The sequence below is a fragment of the Leptopilina heterotoma genome, unplaced genomic scaffold (genome assembly GCF_015476425.1).
Source record: "Leptopilina heterotoma isolate Lh14 unplaced genomic scaffold, ASM1547642v1 Lhet_92, whole genome shotgun sequence".
Taxonomy (NCBI): Eukaryota; Metazoa; Arthropoda; class Insecta; order Hymenoptera; family Figitidae; genus Leptopilina; species Leptopilina heterotoma.
The window spans coordinates 2,318,500-2,340,186 of NW_025111199.1; the positions used below are offsets into that span (position 1 = coordinate 2,318,500).

The 21,687-nt window shown below is 29.9% G+C and overlaps 1 protein-coding gene across 1 annotated transcript in view; it reads left to right on the plus strand.

The window, feature by feature from the left end:
• The window catches only part of LOC122511957 (laccase-5-like), a 77,939-nt gene that overhangs the window by 20,376 nt on the left and 35,876 nt on the right, over positions 1–21,687 (plus strand). The window contains exons 2-3 of the mRNA XM_043627534.1: positions 16,359–16,731; positions 20,738–21,022. Of these exons, the coding sequence (XP_043483469.1) occupies positions 16,359–16,731; positions 20,738–21,022 (658 nt within the window). The remainder of the gene's footprint in view (positions 1–16,358; positions 16,732–20,737; positions 21,023–21,687) is intronic.

The following is a 21,687-nucleotide window of genomic DNA, read 5'->3' on the forward strand; positions in this document are numbered from 1 at the left end:
AATTGAATTTTCAAAATTTTGAAACTACCGTAGTTTTTGTAATTTTCAACGAAAATGGCAGGTTAACGAACTTAACCTTCATTTTTACACTAACTTTAAGTGTGTTAAATTTAAAAACGATCAGATAAGATTTTCAAAAGTTATTGTGCCTACAACATTTTGGTCTACAGACGGACATACATACAGACAGACGGACAGACAGACAGACAGACACACAGACAGACGGACTCGCCGGACCATGTTTTTCGGGTTCAGGGGACCTCAAAACGTAAAGATTTCATAAAATTAGCAAAAGTCAATTTTCGACCAAAACTAATACTTTCTCATGTGATGAGAATGTAAAAATATGTAGTTAAATTTTTAAAGGTCTGCACAATGTATAAGAAAAGTTATAAACAATTTTATGTTTTCACATTTTACATTGTGTCTTATGGGAAAATGCACTTTTATGATCTTTAAAATTCAATTGTGAGAAAAATGACAACAAGATATTGATGTAACTTTTTACAGTTAAAGCTAAAGAACTGATGTTTAAATATTGTTCAAAAAAATGATCAGACACAACCTGTGAGACTCAAAATTAATTATTTTGTATAAAAAACACCTTTTTTATCAATCAGAAGTTGCTAAGCACGACACTTGGCAACGTTGCTTCTTAGAGGTTAGGTATACAAGTAGCGCGAAAATTTAAATTTTGAAATCGTAACTAATATAGTACATATCATAATTTCTATAGCAAATTTTTGCAAAAATAATGTATTTGACTTTCTCATATACAAGTTTAATGCAAGAATACAAGCACAACAGAATTTTTAATACTTAAGAAAAACTTTGATTCTAATAATCAAAAATATTTTAATGAAAAATTCATCATTAAAAAAATTGTTAAGGAGGTTCCCTGGGTAACAGAAATAACAGAGTTTTTGATAAAATTTGGCACACACTTCTGTCTTACTTTCTGTCGTTGTAAATGGAAATAAATCTTTTACTTTTTGTGCGCAAATGAAACATAAAATATTCAGGATATCTAGTATTTTTTCCGATTTTGCAAAAACTGTCTTCATTGGCAGAAAAATCATTTTCAATTTTCAAATCAAGATTTCTCGATAAAGTGCGACTAACAGTCATCACCCAACAAATATGGCACTGACCGATTTAAATGACGTGAAATTGGTAAATATTCATTTTCTAACAAATTTTTCTCTGTTCACAGGCACTTTTTACAAAATATGACAACCTACAATCGTCACAAATGTTTTTAATTATCTGAATTGAAAAGATTTTGTTAATCCATGCAGAAACACGGTTGCAGCATTGGAATTACCGTAGCAATGTAATGCGAATCATTTTGACAGCTGAGCCTTTTCGCTCCCTGCATGCTTCTGCCCTCCACTGGCAAAATGGCTGTAACACACTTCTTGCCGCCTGTCATTACATTACTTTTGTATTTCCATTCCTGCAACCGCGTTTCTGCATGGATTAAAAAAATCTTTTAAATTCAGACAATTAAAAACATCTGTGTCAATTGTATGTTGTCAGATTTTGTAAAAAGTGCCTGTGTGCAGAAAAAAAACTCGTTCGAAAGCAATTGTTTACTAATTTCACGTCATTTAAACGATGCAATGCCGTTTCTCTTGGGCGATAACTGTAAGTCGCACATAACCTACAGATTGCAGAGACCATCGAACGCTCAGAATATTTGAATTAAAATTTCAAAAGTATTTTTTTAAAGACTATCAGAATTTTCTGAAATATTATCTAACATGGTTAATAACAATGACAGACGACGCAAAATGAGACCGGAGGAAGCATTACAATGTTGCCAAGCGTTGCATTAGTACTACGTGAGTAAATTGAAAACTTAAATGGTAATTGCATTGACTCACAATGCAGAGAGGGTTCTTCCTTAAATGCACTCTTTATATATTCATATTCATTAATTCACAAGTTATACTCTTCCCACATCTTCATACTTAGGCGAGCGAGCGATCTCCTAAAACTCGATAAGATCAGAGTTAGAACCGTAGTTCGTCTACTTACGGGTCATGGACTATTGAACTACCATCAGCATAAAATAGGCAGACAAGTTTCACCTATGTGCAGACTGTGTGGGGAGAGTAACGAAACTTCGACTCACATATTATCTGAATGCCCAGCGCTAGCTAGGATCAGGATATCTAGTTGGGGTCAAGCAATTATTGACCCTAAACAGGTGAGCAACCTATCGATAGAAGAGATACTGGACTTCTGGAGAAGAACAGGACTCTAAGGGGTTGCTATAAACGAGCGAGCTGGAGTCTGGTACAATGGGTTTTATAACCTAGGTGCTTACTTTCCCCTCTTGAGGAAAATCCAGCTCGATCTCGGTTGTTAGATTAGATTAAATTAGATCTCCATACTTATAAATAACAACTAAATGCATCGGAAAATCTTACAATCATACGGGATTGAACACCTACCTAACCATACAACTAAATATACGCATAATTATAAATCGCACGCTTTTACATTAAGCTTCTCGGCTACGTAACAGTGAATTGACCTTGAATGAAATGTATAATTAATTATTCTCACAGCAATATTTAATAATTTAATTAACTTAACTGCTCTGCATAATAGTTGAGAGTAGTAAGAGTAAGTGAAACGGTAAGATACACGGAGAAAATTTATTCCTAAAATTTTACTGAATTTAGTTCGGTAAAACTGGGATGAAGTGTCAAAACAGTAATTTTTCAAGAACTAGACTGTAAAAGAAATTGCATTGAAAAATAACGTAAAAATCATAAAGCTCATGATACATGTATTAGCGCTTCACTTACAGTTCGGTAAAACGTAAGCCAAGTGCTCGCTACATTCATATTTATTGAATAGTTCAGTAAAACGTAAGATAAAGTCTTCGGTAAAACTGCCGAGTTGGAATTTACTGAAAGTTCGGTAAAACTTGAAGAACAAAAATAAAAAATAATGTTACTTCAGTAGATCTATATTAATAATGCCGTAACTCTCAATTTACCTACTTTAATCACTACCTAAACCCCCTACAATTGTTGACGAACAAATACTAATTGATACACCTGCCTACAGTAAATTCTAAACGCATACACTAATACACACATCGCACGCTTTACATTAATGCTTCAGAAAGTTTTAACAGTCCTTATATATTAATCTCAATTTTATTTCACCGCTTGTGAGAAAGATTCAAATTAATAAACTATCGTTGTACAAAATTAAAAATTATTTATATTAATGAATCATTTCTAACTATGTTCAAGGTCAATTTATGAAATATTTTTAAATTATGTTTTTATTATTAGAAAGAAAAATGTTTAAATTTGTATTTAATGGAATAAAACAATAATTTATGAAAATCCATATTATTCTCAAATTTTTGTGTTTCAAATTAAAAATATACATATTAAAAGTGCAAGTTGGAAATTATTAAATTAACTAATAGAAAATCAATCTTTCTGAAATATTAAATAATAATTGTGAGGAATTAAAAAGCGAAAAGGAAATAAGCAAGTAAGAAAGTAAGCAAATAAGAAAGTAAGTAATCAAGAAGGAAATAAGAAAGTAAGCAAGGAGGAAATAAGCAAGTAAGCAAAGTAAGCAAGAAGGAAATAAGAAAGTAAGCAGAAAGGAAACAAGCAAGTAAGCAAGAAGGAAATTAGGAAGTAAGCAAATAAGTAGGTAAGCAAGTATGCAAGAAAGAAATAAGCAAGTAAGTATGCAAATAAGAAAGTAAGATAGTAAGCAAGCAAGTTATTTCCTTTTTGCTTACTTGCTTACCTACTTATTTACTTACTTACATACTTACTTATATGTTTAATTGCTTACTTATTTATTTCCTTTTTGCTTACTTACTTATGTTTACTTGCTTACTTACTTACTATTATTCATATTTAATGAAAGTGAATAAATTATATGTTAAAAAAATAAGTATGTTATTGCCATTTTATATTTTCTTTTTGCATGATTTAAAAGCATTTATTACATATTTGGCAATTAATAAGTGTTTAAAATAATTAATTAATTGAATTTTAATTTAAATAATAATAAAATCATTATTAATTAAGTCTAAATAAGTTGGAAAAATCAACTATTAGTGTGAAAGTCTTTCATTTGACTGCGGGACACTTGAAATAAAGTATTTCAATCCAGAAAACTAAAACTTTAGGCAAGTCAAGGAAGTTTTACCGAACTATTCCTGAAAACTAACACTTTAAGCAAGTCAAGAAAGTTTTACCGAACTATTCCTGAAACGTTAGTGCCCATCAAGGAGGTATTTATTTAATTTACATTAAACGTTTAGTTTTAATTTTTTTTCAACTTTTACAGTACTAGTTCTTAAGGAATAAAGATATCACATTAGATTTTAAATATTGTTACCGAAAAAATAATATAAAAATTATTAAAAATTACGATTATGCTACTATATCCCAACTTTATTAAAAAATTGGGTAAAATGTAAGGAACAAATTTTCTCCGTGTAAGTGAACGACCATTAGTGTGAGAGAGAGAGAGAGAGAATAACTTGTGGTTTTCGAGTAGGTATCTACTTTATGTGCACGGCGTTCATTTTTCGAAAGAACTGGACTGAGTACTAGTTGTTCAATATTCGCTTCTATTATTGACTTGTGTTTTGTACACTGCCACGTTCTTTTAACAATTACATGAGAAAGTAATTTCTCATTCCAATTTTTTATACTCTTATTCTCTATAAACAGTCTTGCTTAAGCTGATGAATGGGATAACTTGTGTTAAGTCCCAAAGTGTTCAGCTATGAAACTTCTAATACTATAGTGTGTACCTGTCACATATTATTCTATAAGGGAGTACTACACTGACTGCATAAATCATTTTTCCATTTTTCTCCGTGCATTTTTAAGTTTTTTTTATTAAATTCAGATTCCTTATTTAATTACAAATTCATAGCAGATTTGACTACTTTTTAAATACTCTGCTTACTTAAAGGGGATAAAGTCTTAACATTTTTTATTGCATTTTAAAAAAAATTAAATGAATGCATATCTTCAGAATATTGTGTTAAAATTTCAAGTCAATCGGAGCAAAATTGACGGAGTCATTAGTATTTTACTGCATTTGATCCTTAAAGGTTGAAGCGTTTTTCTGAAACTTGTTATTTTTAAAATCCGTATACGCGATAACTCAAAATATACTGGACCAATCGTTCTGAAATTTTGCACAGTGCTTCTTCACATAATTCCTTAGATATTCCTGGGAGCTTTTTTTTTTAAATTACCAATTTTACAATAACAAATTAGTCGATTTTTTATAGCGAAAATTGATTTTTCGCCTTCCAAATACTACGAGAAATCGAAAAATAAAAAAATCCTTCCAGCGTTACCTCAAGAAACATCTCCTTTAACAAATGCACTTTGATTTTCTTATTCTAAATGATTCTGTTACGAGTTACAGCGTACACCGCAAATCAACTTTTTTTGGAGGCGCCTGAGAAAAATCACATTATCTCGCTCAATTCACAATATTTTTTCATGGAAATTTAGAGAAATATTGTTCAAATGTTGCAATATTATATGCAAAGTGATAAAATAAGTTAACTCTCTTCGTATCGCCAAAAAATTCTTAAAAACATGCATTTTTTTCACCTAATAGACCTTACCTCCCTCCTAAAATAATTATTTTATTTGACTCAAATAAGCGTATATTTTTGTCTTAGAACCAACTAGACTTTTTATTTGATTTAAATAAAAATTTTATTCTTTATAGAAAACGTCATTTTATTAAAAAAATATTATTTGTTTAATTAAAATTGAACAATACTTTCAGCCATGCTAGAAAGTTTTTCGGTTTAAAAAATTAATATTTTTAAATAATTCTAGTTCCGGCGATACCCAGACACGTGATGAAGAAATGGTAAACATTTCATAAGAATCGGTCCAGTAGTTTTCGAGAAAAACATTATACAGCATGGAAAAATGTGGTTTCGAAAAAAACGCGTTTAAAGTTTTTGTTGTATAGTTACATAGCCCTTTCACACGCTCATATAGCACCGAAAATATTATATTTAGAGTGCTGAGATCTTTCTAAAACTTTACATAACATTTCTGATATATTTTATTTTCGAAAGTTGCAACTAAAAATATAGTAAAACTTTTTTGAAAAAATATTCATAAACATAGGAGATATACAACTTTGAAAATTTTTAGCATTTATTCTTTGAAACCGCATAACTTTTTCTTGGTAAAAGATAATGGGTCAATTTTTTTTAAAATTGTCAATAGAGACACACTTTTCACTAAAAAAAATTTTGAAAGAAAAATTATTCGATACTTTGTAAATATTAAAGAAAAAAAATTTTATTTTCGATTTTTGGAAAGACTTCACTTTTATTTCGGTTAATCTTTTTTGTGGTGGTACATAGTATATACTAATTCTTACGATTTTATTAGGAAAAAGCGGTTAGAGAATTGATAAAAAAATATTCCACACTGGAATTCATATGAAATTCTGCTCGTAATATCTACGGTAAAATTTCATGAAATTCAGGTTTAATTTTCTGTACGAATTCAGGACGTTTTCTAAAAGAAAATTTCCTATTAAATTTGAAAAATTTTCCGAACGAATTTTGTACAATATTCGTGCGAATTACTGACGAATTTTTGTTGTTTATTTATTAAAAACGATACACGAATTTCTATAGGAATTTAAACCAAATTCTGAACGAATTATGGACAAATTTCGTTCGAATCATAAAGTGTTTTTACAAGACAAATATGCATTTAAGCAAAAAAACAATTATTTTATTCACTACTCTAGAAGCAGTCCCAGATAGTACGTAACCTTGCGGCAACATTGCCGCAATGTTGCGTCACAATGTTACAAATGTTGCACGGTAATGTTGCCAAAATGTTCATGACAGCTTAATATGTCCCACCTCTGCAACATTGCACGGCAAGGTTGCAGCAACATTACAGATCAATATTGCGTCAATATTACACCGCAATATTGACATGTAACCTTGCTGCAATATTGCATGATAATATTGCGGCAAGGTTACTATGTAATGTTGCAGCAACCTTGCAGAGCAATGTTGCGGAGGTGAGACCTATAAAGCTGTCATGAACATTGCGGCAATATTAAAGTTTAATATTGCTAACATTGCGACGCAACATTGCAGCAATGTTGACGAAAGGTTACGTGCTAATTGGGGTGAATACAAGGTACTGTTGGTAATGTCTCGCCTCCTTCCTTACTGTCATATATCAATTCGTTTTGAAACAGAATTAATTGTAATTTTATAGTATTTCGTGCAAATTCTATTTACAAAAATTGATGCAAAATTAATAAACACGGAAATTCGAAGGAAATTCTGCCGTAATATCTACGGTAATGTTTTCTATAATTCAAGTATGAATTTTGGATGTATTTTAAAAGAAATTTCGCACGTAATTTTTCTTGTAAGGGAGGTGTTCCGGTTGTGGGCACCCTTTTGTTTTTGCCTCATAACATTTGTCCATGTGCATATTATACAAAAATATATGTGTACGAATTTAAAGCTAGAGGTCTAAGGTGACTGTCAGTGAAGGAATTAAATTGATTCCTTTAAATAAAAAAGTTTTATTAGAAATTTAGTGAAATGGAAATTTGTTGACAAAAAAATTTTTGTACCCGGTTGTGGGCACCCTTGAAAAATCCGCTAAAAATGGAAAAATATTAAATGAAATTAACACAAATAAAGAAGAAATGAAAGTCTCTTTATTTTAAGAGACTTTGACGGGATAAAGAATAAAAATGATGACACGTTTTCACACTATGCTCATCGCTAACAAAAGCATAATGCTTGCATGTGAAGTAGCTAGTACGCAAACCATAACAAGACATAATGACAACACTGCAAAAAAAAAATTAAACCCTTTTTTTCTGAACGAATCTACACCCATATGTTGCTCTTCGAAAACAATACAAAATTACTTTTTTTATTAATTTAATGCAAATTTTCTTTTTATGCTCACAGCTATTACACAAATGCATATATTTGTTTCGTTATCAATACGAAAAGTCCGTATTGTCAACGAACACGACTTGCAATATGTACTTAGATCAGTAAAGTCTGCTTGCCGTCGAAGTTTACGTAGGGGTGCCCACAACCGGCGCACTTCCCCTATATTATTGTTTTTTTGAAAATTGGATCACTTTTCCGAACGAATTTTGTACAATATTCATGCGAATTACTAAAGAATTTTTTCAGTAAATTATTCAAAAACTTCGCTAGGAATTTGCTAATTTTTTTATAATTGAATCATTTTTCTAAAAAAAATTTTGTATGACATTCGTGCGAAGTACTAAAAAAAGCGCTGAATCAAAAAGAAAATATACAGGAAAATTTACGTGTAGAATTCTTTTTGACTCCTAGCAGAATTTTTAAAAAATGTATTCAAAAGTTCGTTAGTAATTTGTACAGAACGTGGTCCAATTGAAAGAAAAAAAAATTGATAGCAAAAGTTAAGCACGGAATTCCTTTTGAAAAACGTCCAAAATTGGTACCTAAATTTTACAAAAAATTACCATCGATATTACGGGCTGAATTTCTTTAGAATTTCTGTGTTAAATCGTTTTTCATGAATTCTGTATCACTTTTTGTTGAATATAATTCGCACGAATTGGTATTTAATTGCAAACGAAACCTGTTTTAAAACGCCACGGGAATTCCTATCGGCTTTTAATACGAATTCTATGAATGAATTTTTTTACGAATCATTGTTACCAGGGCAAATAGCTATTTTTCAAACTTCTAAGCTAATACTTTTGAAGGTAAAAGACGAATTGGAAGACAAAGACGGTTTACGAAGACGGTTAGGACTATTTTTCAATTTCTAAATATAAACATATACACATGATAATAATAGATATAATTATGTAATTCTACATATATATTCTAGAGGTCATAATTCTAACATACAGTTACTGAGTAAAGAAAAAATTTCTAATGTTCCATAATCGTGAAAGTAGGTATGCGGAACAATTAAATGACTGAAGGAGAATGTTTCTATAAGTAAATTACTAAAAAGATGCTTTTTTATTATACTCACAATTGGATCGGAAATAAATAACGGTTTTGGGAGAAAGTTTATACGATAAATAATTTTATAGGTCATCTTTCATAAGTTTTTAGAACTGATAAGAAAAAACTAAAAATTAAATTACTTTTCTGTATTGCGTACACTTTAGGGTAGGTCAAACAAAAAAGTCAGATACTTTCACTAGCACCCCTCAAGATTAAAGTTTATAAATAACACCTCTTTTTCAATAAAGCAATATTACCGCGGATGTCCCAGTATCTGAAATTTTTGATAGATTTCTTATATAATAATATAAATTAATATTTTAAAATAATTTAATGTTTTTATCATAGAGTAATTATTAATTTACATAAACAGATTTAAAAAAATAATTTTTTATAATTGTTATTATTAAAATAAAAGTGGACGATAACTGGGACATCCATTATAAACCGTGCTATACATATATTTATTTGGTAAATTTATCAAATGATTTTCATTTTTATAAAATTTCTGAAGAAAAACATAGTGGTCCGTTTGAAAAATATGTTTTTTTACATTTTATATCTACGAAAAATGGTTATTTCCCATTTAAAATAAAATAAATTGTTCAGATAGTTTTAAAGGCACACAAAAAAACCTGTGGGATTTTACCCAGTGTGTACTTTAATACGGTTAAAATTAAAAATTTCTTTTAAGTAAAATAAATAAAAAATTAATTGTTTTTTTAAAATCAAACATAGATAAAAATTTTTTTGAAATAAAATTGACTGCAATATTATTTTTTTGAGCGTATAACAATATATTTGTAGAAAGTAATAATTAAAATGTAATATCTAGTAGTGGCATGTAAACAAAAACGAAAATGTTACAACATGCCTCACAGCAAACATTTTTGGATGATTTTAATTAATATTAACTCATATGTTGATATCAGTAAAAACAATGTGGCAAATTAAAAGTAGAAATTCTAATGAACTTATTGCACAAAACTCTTAGCTCCCCTTCCCTATACAGTGTCAGCACAAGCGTCCCACATAAATCAAAACAAATAAGTGTTATTTTAAAATTTAAATTTTTTCATAATTGTTACTGATAAATAAATATTCAACTTCTTATCTTTTATATAAAAAAATTAAATTTTTTAAAATCATAAAATCAACATTGATTAACATGAAAATTTCATCAGAAAAATAAATTAATTTTTTCGATTTTTGGAAGACGTATATAAAAGGTAAAAGAAAAACACTCTTTTACTTTTTTATAAAATAGACGACGTTTCGGTGGTCAGGTTCGCCACCATCATCAGGTCACTTTAATAGAAAAATTTTTTTAAAAAAATTAATACAACAAAATTTTGAAAATTTAAATTTAAACAAAAAATAAAAAACAATTTTTACCTAGTTAAAGTCAATAAATAAACATCACGTCAATAAATTAAAAACATAAATAAACGCAATACAACAAAAAAATAAAATATTTAAATTTACAAATCACAAACATATTAAAACGAGTGATTAGTCAAACTGACTGAGCCGGTGACAATTTTCGCGTTATATACAGTCGATGGGGTCAATGACCCGCAATTTTTCTATTAAAGTGACCTGATGATGGTGGCGAACCTGACCACCGAAACGTCGTCTATTTTATAAAAAAGTAAAAGAGTGTTTTTCTTTTACCTTTTATATACGTCTTCCAAAAATCGAAAAAATTAATTTATTAAATAACTGTGGAAGAATTTACTAAATATTTAATTCATCAGAAAAAATTTGCATATAACATTTCTGATGCAAAATTTATCTCTCTTTCAGATACTGTTGTTAAAATTTGTTTATAACTAACATGAAAAAAGCTATAAACAATTTTCTTCAAATACACATTATTTTTCGAGAGAAAAATTTCTTTTTCATTATAATTTCACAATATGGCAGCTAATTTTCAAAAAATGATCCACAAGTATAAAGTCGTGCCAAATTTTTTGAAAATGGTTAAAATCGGCTTAAAATCGTTACTTAGGAGTTTTTGGGGTGGCTGATTGCAAATTTGATGATTGTTTTTGTAAATTCAAAATGGTAGATCCAATATGGCGGACGAATTTTAAAAAATTGTCTAATTAACTTGAAAATTGTCGTACAGAAAATTGAACCTGAATTTTATCAAAAATTAACGTAGATATTATAGAATTCCATTATTATTTCCGTGTGGAATGTTTTTTTTATCAATTCTGTATCCGTTTTTCCGAATAGAATTCAGTCGATTTATAAAATATTATAAACGAATTTTAGTTCTCCCTATGTCATTAACTCTCAGTTAGTGTTATCGCAAGATCCAGAATTTTTGAGAAGAGCAAGTCTATAGGTAAATAGAGAAGAACAAAGCTGACCATTTATCTCGTCTGAATAATAATTTAAGACGAGATAAGAGCAACAGTGTCAAGAGCAGTCTCGAATCTCCAATGACTATTAGAAATATAAATGTTACGTCAATATTTCTTCAACATATACAACACTTACTTTCTCTTTAATTCATTTTTTTAATTAACACAGATGAACGCAGAAAAATATCAAGTCACTTGAATTGCGTTTCATATTGAGTCACTTTTCAAAAAGAGTTTACAGCAAACGAAACTTAAGAATGTTAATATTTTACCTACTTAATTTTTATTTACTTTTTCGTTGTTAACTCTTTCGTGCCTCTAGTACAAATATGTACCACTTAAAAAATTTGACATAACTGTTATAAATTTGAACCAATTAACGATTAATTTAGCTTGTTTTAATCACGAACGTTACTACTATTTCTAAAAAAAAAATTACTTAGTACGATTATAATTATTATTAACAATAGGTAAAATATTTATAAGAAAATAGCAAAATCTAATTTTTCAAAATTTCCTCAAATTCGCTTAAATCTTCTTACTCAGAAGTTTTCGGGGTCGCTGATTATGTATTTAAAGTCAGATTTAAAAAATTTTCAAAATTCAAAATGGTGGACATTTTTTAAAAATCTTGGTTATGTCTAAAAGTTTTTTAATTGAAAGTTCGTTATTAATAAATTTTTTTCTTAAATTTAACAGTAACAGGTCAATTACATGCTTTTAAGGCTCACCTTTTAATGTCTACTTAACGAATTGTCATTGAATTTTCATAAGCTTTCTGAACCTATGAAAATTGAATGACAGTTCATTTTGCACACATTAAAAGGAGAGCCTTCAAATCAAATACAGAATTTAATTTATCTAGAAAACTAATCCGTCATTTGAATTTTGCAAATTTGACTTTATATTCGTAATTGTTGATCCAGAAAACCTTAAAGTAACGAGTTTCAAACGAATTGGCTAAATTAAAAAAAAATCATCATTGAATCCACTATTTTGAAATTTGCAAATCGGACTTCATATTCGTAATCAGCGACCACAAAAACCCCGGAGTAACAATTTTCAAACAAATGGTATGAATTTTAAAAAATCATCCGCCATTTTGAATTTTGTAAATAGGACTTCATTTTCGTAATCAGAAACCTCGAAAACCTACGAGTGACGAATTTCAAACGAATGCGCTGAATTTAAAAAGTACTGTTCCAAACTGATCTTTACACGCACATTTGAGGGTTTTCTTTATTTTTAAGCCCCATTTTTAACTCCTAGAATTGCATGTCTGCCAATATAAAAGATACGTATCAACTATTTTTTCTAATAAATGGTCTAAAGTAGAAATCGATCCCAGTTTTACACTTGGGTAGTGTTACTTTTAACACTAAGACAGTCATTTTTCTGCTTTTTTGCTTCTCGATAACACGTCTTGTAGTCTCTGCAGTACCTTATTATCCTAGGTATATCAATCCAAATACCGGATCTCAAGAGTAATTCTTTGATCTATTGACTGTATGTTACCTATGCTTCAGACTACTTCGGTGACCTCAGAAGTGAAAGCTACTTTATTAGAGTCTCCTCTGATGTGTATCAAACTATCAACACGTTTCCTTTTCTTGTAGGCCTTGTCCCTACAACGCTCGTGTGTCTGAAGTCTAGATTGGTCCACCTTACGAAGTTTACCTTGTACGTTAGCGTATGTCTTGCCTTCTGAGACTTTGATTAAAATCATTGAACTTTCCTTGCAGATCTGATCGTTAACTGTTTAGGATTCGGTACTTCCGTCTCCCTGCGGCTCTTATTTTCAGGAGGTGTCTCCTGCTTATTTTTCTTACCATCAGATGGTGGAAAAGACTACTAGCACTCTTATCCCTTTTTCGTGTTTCTATGCGAGAACGCACGATTTCTCAAACTTTTGTCTCAAACCTCGATCTAAAGAAGTATTTCAGCTTCCTTCGCTCTCAACACTTCGTAATTATCACGCTCCTCGTTGATAGCCTCCTTGTCTAATTTTTAATGCACCAGATTCACAGCATTTTTAGTGCTACTAACACTGAGGATGATCAATGTCGATCTGATCGAAAAGCTTTTGTGACAATAAATGCTCATAAATAATTGACTTGACAAGAAACTATAACCTTACACCTCTAGTTAAATATATTCAGCCACAAGTCGAAACAACAATTACATCTAACTATAATAACAAGTTTTCTATTTAACAATAAAAAAGTAAAAACAAAATTTTTTGAGTCATGAGGCTCCCCATTTTGTGAAAAATTTTCAGTTTTGATTAAATATGGCCTTTTTGAATGCAGAAACGCTTAAGAAATTATGTACTAAACCGCGTATATCATCGAAAATGTGCACATAGCAAAGAAATTGACTGAAATTTTACGTTATAATTAAAATTTCTTTATGATATGACGCCAAACAACGCATAAATAAAGTTTAGGATATTATGAGCAGTTTAGCTACTGATACCTAAAATTTGTAAGTTATACTTTAGGCTATAAAAAATTTATTTTGGACATAGTAGATTGTATAATTAATCTTCAATTCCATTGAAAACATTTAAATATTAATCACTTTTGTCCTTATTTAAATTCTACGTCACCACACAATATAAGGAACAATTTTCGTTTTTGTATACCATTTAAAAACTGTGCTTAAAACGAATTATAATTTTCAATCATTTTTCAATATTTAGTAAAAACATTGCATTCCAAATTGTGTTTCAAACCATATTATGGGGCGAAATTCGTCAATTCACCAGGTCAAAAAATGAATTTTCTCGAAACTTTGCAAAAATGTTACCTACTATTTAGTAGAAGTGTAAATATGAATTATTATTGAATTTGATAAAATATTTTTTGTGTTACGGAGTTTCAAAATTTTTACTTTTTTGAAAATACCTTTTTTTCGATTTAATATAAAGAGAAGTAAAATTAATCAAATTAAAAATGTGAATAGTAATTTTTTAAAGGTTTTTCACGAGCTACAAGCTGGTGATAAAAAATTGTTTTCTTTCAATTTGACCTTGAAATTCAAGGTCAACTTCTTAATTTCAATATATCTCATAATCGGATTTTTTTTCTAACCCATCCCAATGGAAAGCTTACCTTTTTTCCTATGCGCCATGTAAAAATCAGAGAGGGATCTTGAAAAGTTTTGTAGAAAATAATAATTTACCATTATTTTATAAAGAAAATGATGATTTATAATTATTTTCTTGAAAAATTTTCAAGATCCCACTTTGATTTTTACATGGCTCATAGGAAAAATGGTAAGCTTTCCATTGAGATATGTTAGAAAAAAAAAATTTGACCTTGAATATCAAGGTCAAATTGACATAAAATTTTTTTATCACCAGATTGTAGCTCATGAAAAACCCTTTAAAAATCACTATTCACATTTTTAATTTGATTAATTTTACTTAACAATATATTAAATTGAAAAGAAGATATTTTCAAAAAAGTCAAAATTTAGAAACTCCGTAACTCAAAAAATATTTTATCAAATTCAATAATAATTCATATTTACACTTCTACTAATAATTGTAATATTTTGTCAAAATTTCAAGAAAATTCATTTTTTGACCTAGAGAGTTGAAGAATTTTGCCTCATCCCAATGGGAAGTAAACGATTGGTTTAATAATGGGCCATGCTTGGCGAACTCCGTTCCATTATTGGAACATTAATGGCAACCATCATTGGACCACCAATGGTTTAAACTTGGGATGATCACGCTACTGCCAATGATCGGTAGCCAAGCATCGGGCCAATATTATTTGCCAAGGAATTGCCAAGGAGACAAAATCGATTTTCAAAAGCTTGATTTTTTATTGGCAGCCAACAAAAAACCAAGGTTTTTGATTTTTCTTAATTATTAATTAAAATTTATTTTTAAAAAATATATTTTTCAAAAATTTATTTTAAAAAAACATATTTTTTAAAAATATATATTTTTTTAAATTAATAGAGCATATTAATTTAATTTGTCACCTCTGGTAAAACAAAGATGAAAGACTGATAAATTCCCTCACTTTATATTTTACAGTGGAGGGATGACTGTGAATGTCTTTGCGAGAGAGGAGCAGGTACTTATATAGAGCCAGTGAGAAAGGTCACAAGCGAGAACAAATCACTAGCATGCACTCTGGCGGCGCTTGTCGGAACTGTTTTCTGGCGCGCATGCATATCCTGACATTATCGACACAGCGCTTGGCAACCAACGTTGCGCCACTTCCGACAAGCGCCGCCAGAGTGCATGCTAGTGATTTGTTCTCGCTTGTGACCTTTCTCACTGGCTCTATATAAGTACCTGCTCCTCTCTCGCAAAGACATTCACAGTCATCCCTCCACTGTAAAATATAAAGTGAGGGAATTTATCAGTCTTTCATCTTTGTTTTACCAGAGGTGACAAATTAAATTAATATGTTCTATTAATTTAAAAAAATATATATTTTTTTAAAATAAATTTTTGAAAAATATATTTTTTAAAAATAAATTTTAATTAATAATTAAAAAAAATCAATTTTTAAAACCTTGGTTTTTTGTTGGCTGCCAATAAAAAATCAAGCTTTTGAAAATCGATTTTGTCTCCTTGGCAATTCCTTGGCAAATAATATTGGCCCGATGCTTGGCTACCGATCATTGGCAGTAGCGTGATCATCCCAAGTTTAAACCATTGGTGGTCCAACGATGGTTGCCAATTGTTTTGCCAAGAAAAAACCATTGGGTACCAAGCATGGCCCATTATTGAACCAATCGTTAACATTGGCAACTTCCCGTTGGGATATGAGAAAACGTACAATTTGGTGTAGAAGTTATGCGCAAAGTCAAGTAGTAGCCCAACCTTGACTACTCTCCCCTATATAGTAATTAATATACATTAGATGCATTGTCATTTTAAAAAATGAATAACTTTCTATCTTTTTAAGATGTAACTCAAGAAAGTACAGATCAGACTTCAGCTTCATCTTTCTGGAACTCGCAAATTAAAAGCGGAAACACATTTGCAGAGAGTGATCCAAATTATTTTTCTTCCGAGTCACATGGTTTACTACAAACACACTCTACAAATGGTGTTTTTCAAAGTGGATTCGGTGGTATCGATAATCTAGGAAGTAGAGGTGTTACTGTTAGACCACCTAGAACAAGGCCATTAGATTACAGTGAACGAGCTACTGCTGAGCTACGCAGAAATCCTTCATTGTCTGCTCCTGATGAATGTGCACGTGCGTGTAGAGAAGGAGAACCACATAGAATTTGCTACTATCACTTTACTCTAGAGATGTATACCGTACTTGGGGCGTAAGTATTTCCAATAATTATTACTATTTAGGGACAAGTGAGACTAATCGGGTACTAATATACAATAATTGAATGCATTGATAATAAAAAGAAAAACATCAATAAGACTGAGAACTGAAAACCTTGTTACTGTTCACAAACTTACTCATGGCACTGATCGTCAGTTCGAAATCCCCGCTAAGCAGTTTATCTTTCCTCATCACCAAACTATGTTATCAGAGTCTCACATTTCCAGATTCTAGTGTATTAAGAAATTTTTGTCTAACATTTAAGCATATGCACATATTATATGTTGGTTAAAAAATAACTTTTTTTAGAATCCTATTCTAAAAGTGGGAATATGTTGCCGTTTTAGCTCAATAAAACATGTGCAAAATCTCGTAGTAGTTTTTTGCTGAATATATTAGTTTTGGTAAAATTCGCTTTGGAACATTTTCGTTTGCAGCACTCAACTCTAACATGTAAAATTTTTCTCGTTGTTTTTAATCAAAATTTATGTCTCTCGTCACAAATCATCATCGTCAAAATATATTAAGTAGCGATGATTTGTGACCAGAGACATGAAATTTTGTCAAAAGCAACGAGAAAATTTTTAAATACTAGAGTTAAATGCTGCAAACAAAAATGTTCCAGTGAGAATTTTACCAAAATGAATATATTCAACAAAAAACTACTACGAGATACATTTTAAGTCACATTTAGACGACGTACAACAAAAAATAAAAAATTTTGTTTATTAATAATTGCATTCAAACAATGAAGAACATGTTTTTTTATTTTATTATTTTGATATTATAAAAGTAGGAAATATTAGCTTTGAAATGATACCTTAACCTACTTTTTATCTTTTACTAGAAATTAAAATAAATGACTTTTTGTAATGCCTTTATTTATGCAGTATGGTCGGCAAATCCTACTAAGTCGTACTATGTGCTATGCACATAAATAATGTAATATTTTTTTTAACATTTATTAAATTATTATTTCATAAGAATGTCGTAACTAAAATAAGTAATGTTTTTTAATATTTAATTAATATCTACTATTTTAATAATAATGAAAACAAAAAAATTATCAAACCTAAAATTCTATATTATATATTATGTAGGACGAATAGGTTGAAAATTCTCAATCATTTAAAAATTCGCAGATTTAATATGAGTCACGTAATTTTCATTGATTTTCCAAAATCTCTTCATGTGATCGTCTAAGTTTTTATCCGACGAGAGTCCATAAAACAGAGCTGTCGTTTGCTTTTGTTTATTTGAATCCGGAAACGTTAAGATACATCCAAAAGTCAACTGAATAACTGGATGCCCTTGACCTAGTCTGATCATGGAAATTGGGATCAGCAAGCTGTACAATGTACATGCTCCAGAATCGATAACCCATCTACGCTTATCCTTGTTGTCGATATACAATGCGAAATGTTATTCGTAACAAGAAATTCTGCCCGAACCCTATAATCGTTTTTCATAGATAAAATAGTTGTTGTAGTACAAGACATCACCGATGATTGAGTTAAATTTATTCCCGATACCGTATGCATGATATTTTTCTCTTTCAGATTTAAGTTAATTTTTACATAATTCTTTCGTCATGAAATAAGCCATAGACCCATTGTCCCGTTTTATTCCCTGAGACAAAGCTGTTTTAAAATTCGAATTTAAACTTGACCCTTGTGGTGTAATAACTTCCAACATTTGACTTTTAAGCTCCAAAAATGAAATAAAATCCGAAAGTTTCAATACCTTTTCCGACAACGTTTTAAGTTCCCATTCTCGTTTAGTCGCGTGATCTAATCTCGTAGACGATATATTTATCGTAAAGGTTATAATTTATCGTTATATTTATCGAAGGTCTACAGGTCTTTCTACCCCCTTCGACCAATTATACAGTCATACTCCACTGAGGCTGGTCACTCCACCTCATCCTAAATACCGACACTAAGCGCACCACGCTCTGTAGTGAAGAGTGGACACCCTATGAGGACGTGCACCACGTCTTCCTCCGCGGCACTACACAATCATTGTGGCCCGGGACTTTCTCTCCAAATTATGGGGGTTTAGTCTGGGTAACGACCTAGACTAAACCCTCATAATTTGGAGCGAAAGTCCCTGTAAACGGTAACAATCTGCACAAATAGCAAGTTGTGGAAACATCTAACCGAATGTTATCAAGAGCATTTTGTATTCGTTGTTCTTTTGCTGTTACAGCAATTGCGATGTTAATTGGAGCGTACACTAACTGACATATGTTTTCCTGATGACAAAAATTGCAAAATTCTCTTGTTGTGACAGATGGTGTCAAATCTTGAAATAAGAATTCAGATAAGTGAGCAACATTTGTTTTGGAATTGAAGGATTGTAAATGCCTTGTATTTTTTTAGTGTTCAAACAATTGGAATATCTGATAGTTATATCTGTTCTGATAGTGTGTGTGCAAAATTTTTACCTTCCTTAATAATTTTTAAACATAACGACTTAAACAAATTTTTTTACTTTTCTGTCACTCTTAAAATGTGTACTCATGCTGAGACCTTGAATTTTTGGATTTTGAAATTAGTAAAAAAATATAGGGACAATGTAAAGAACTCTACAAAGTGGTATTAGAACTTTGGTTAGAACTGTTAGAAATTTTATGATTTTTAAAGTCAAAAATATTTTTGCGAACTTTAAAGAGCAGTAGATTTTAGGATTTGGAGTTTGATAAAAAAAATTTTCAGGAAGAATACAAATAATTTCAAAAAGTGTGATCAGAACTTTAGTCAAAACTGTTAGAACTTTGAATTTTTTAAAGTTCAAAAATAGTTGAACGAATTTTGTGGAGATAAAAGTTTTCTGGTTTTATGTTTTGTAGAAAAATGCATTTTCAGCTGCTTAAATTTAAAAAATTTTCAAGATAAAAAGTTTTTTAACTACTTTTAAAATTTTTTGAAAATTATTGTTGTGTACGTGTTAACAATAAGACAATATAAGTATTTTTGCCTTTGTTTCCTCCAATAATTTGCGATGTACATTTTTTGTATGGAAATTGAGAAAAACTTTGTTGGAGATAACTTCTTTCGAGCGTAATTAAGTGGAAGATCTTGGCTGTTTTATTTTTTTAATTAGAAGTTTAATTAACAAAACATTTATCCTTCGTGTTGTACATCTTAAATGCCTATGTTAACCAGTTTCTCTCTCCGACACGCACTGTTTATACCAAAAAATTAAAGCAGTCTATTAATTATACAATATCTAATTCATTATCTATAGTATATCGGTAATTCTATAAATTTTCTATTTTTTCATTTTAGTATTGTTATAACCTTATTTTAATTTTATTTTTTTTAATTAAATTTTTATTTATTTACTGATTATTTAATAAGTATGCATATCATTTTTGTAATGGAGGTTTTAAATTATTGTTTATTTTTTATATTTACTTGTTAATTAACCTATTCTTTTAACTCTTAAAATTACAACCGAATTTCATTTTGAATTTTTAAACATTTTTTTGGTTTTTGTATGCATTGAAAATTGCACACTTTATCAAGTTAAAACTGTTCATTCTCTTCTAATTGAAGTTGGTTTCTTTTTGTAAGAAACGTTACGATACGGTGATTAAATTCAAAACCAATTTTAACTCAGAAAATAAACAAAATTCTTTTTATTTTGTTCCCTAAATATAATATAGATTCATTTTAAAAGAATCATGTTTTTTTAAATTATGCCGCAATTACTTTATTTAAAGTATATTGATCTGACCTTAGTGGAAGATAGTTATATGAGCAAGCAACGATCAGTGCCCTACTAAAAATTCTTGTACAAAATCTTATACATGATCCTGTACAAAATCTTGAACAAGAATTATTTGTACTAGATCTTATACAAATTGAGATACAGGAAAATGTATGTATCAGTAAACAAGGTTCAGTAACAGATGTATTTTTGCAAAATATGCTTACTAGAGATAAAAAAAAATTTTATGGGGACATTGAATAAAGTGTTTGTTATATTTATAGGGCGTGTCAAGTATGCACACCTAATGCAACAAATACCGTATGGAGCCATTGTCAATGTGTTCTTGCTGATGGCGTTGAAAGAGGAATCCTAACAGCAAACAGAATGATTCCTGGGCCAAGTATACAAGTTTGTGAAGGCGATAAAGTTGTTATTGATGTTGAGAACCATATAGAAGGAATGGAAGTGACACTCCATTGGCATGGAATCTTCCAAAGAGGATCGCAGTATTACGATGGTGTACCTTTTGTTACACAATGTCCAATAATGCAAGGAACAACATTTAGGTAAAGTAGATTATTTTGAAATTTAAAAGCGTAAAATTTCTTATTTAACTTTTTAAATATGTGACGCGACACGAGAAAAAGTACCTATCGTTAAAAAATTGATTTAAAGTTTATGGTGCTGTTCGATAGATTTTCATTTGCCTTTTTATGTGAAAAAACCAGAAGTTGAAGAACTGAAATAGTTTTAATAATATAAAGCCAGAAAGATAAGCATGTTCGCGTAAATACACGAGTTCTTTCTGTTCGTGGTGTCACTTTAAACGATCACCTTGTAAAATTCTCTTTTGCGGCGATAGGTACACCTTTTCTTGTATCGCGTCACATATTATTTAAACTCTTTACGAAAAGATACGCGGACCGAAAAATATCAAGAATATAAGAACTTATTTAATTTCAAAACTGAGAGGCCGAAAAACCAACGCTTGACAAACGCGCTGGTCCCCTACACAGCTAGTGGCTGAGTCAAGCAAAACATTTGTTCTGGATAATTGATGTTAAAAACATTTGTACTCATTGTATTTTTATTAGAATTTACCAGTGAAAATGAACCATAAAATACATTTTTTAAATAACAAGGTCTAAAATTTCAAAAGTATAAAGCTCGTGCCCACTTTCAATCAAAAATTTTTCACTTTTTAGAAAAAACTAAATTATGATTAGAATTA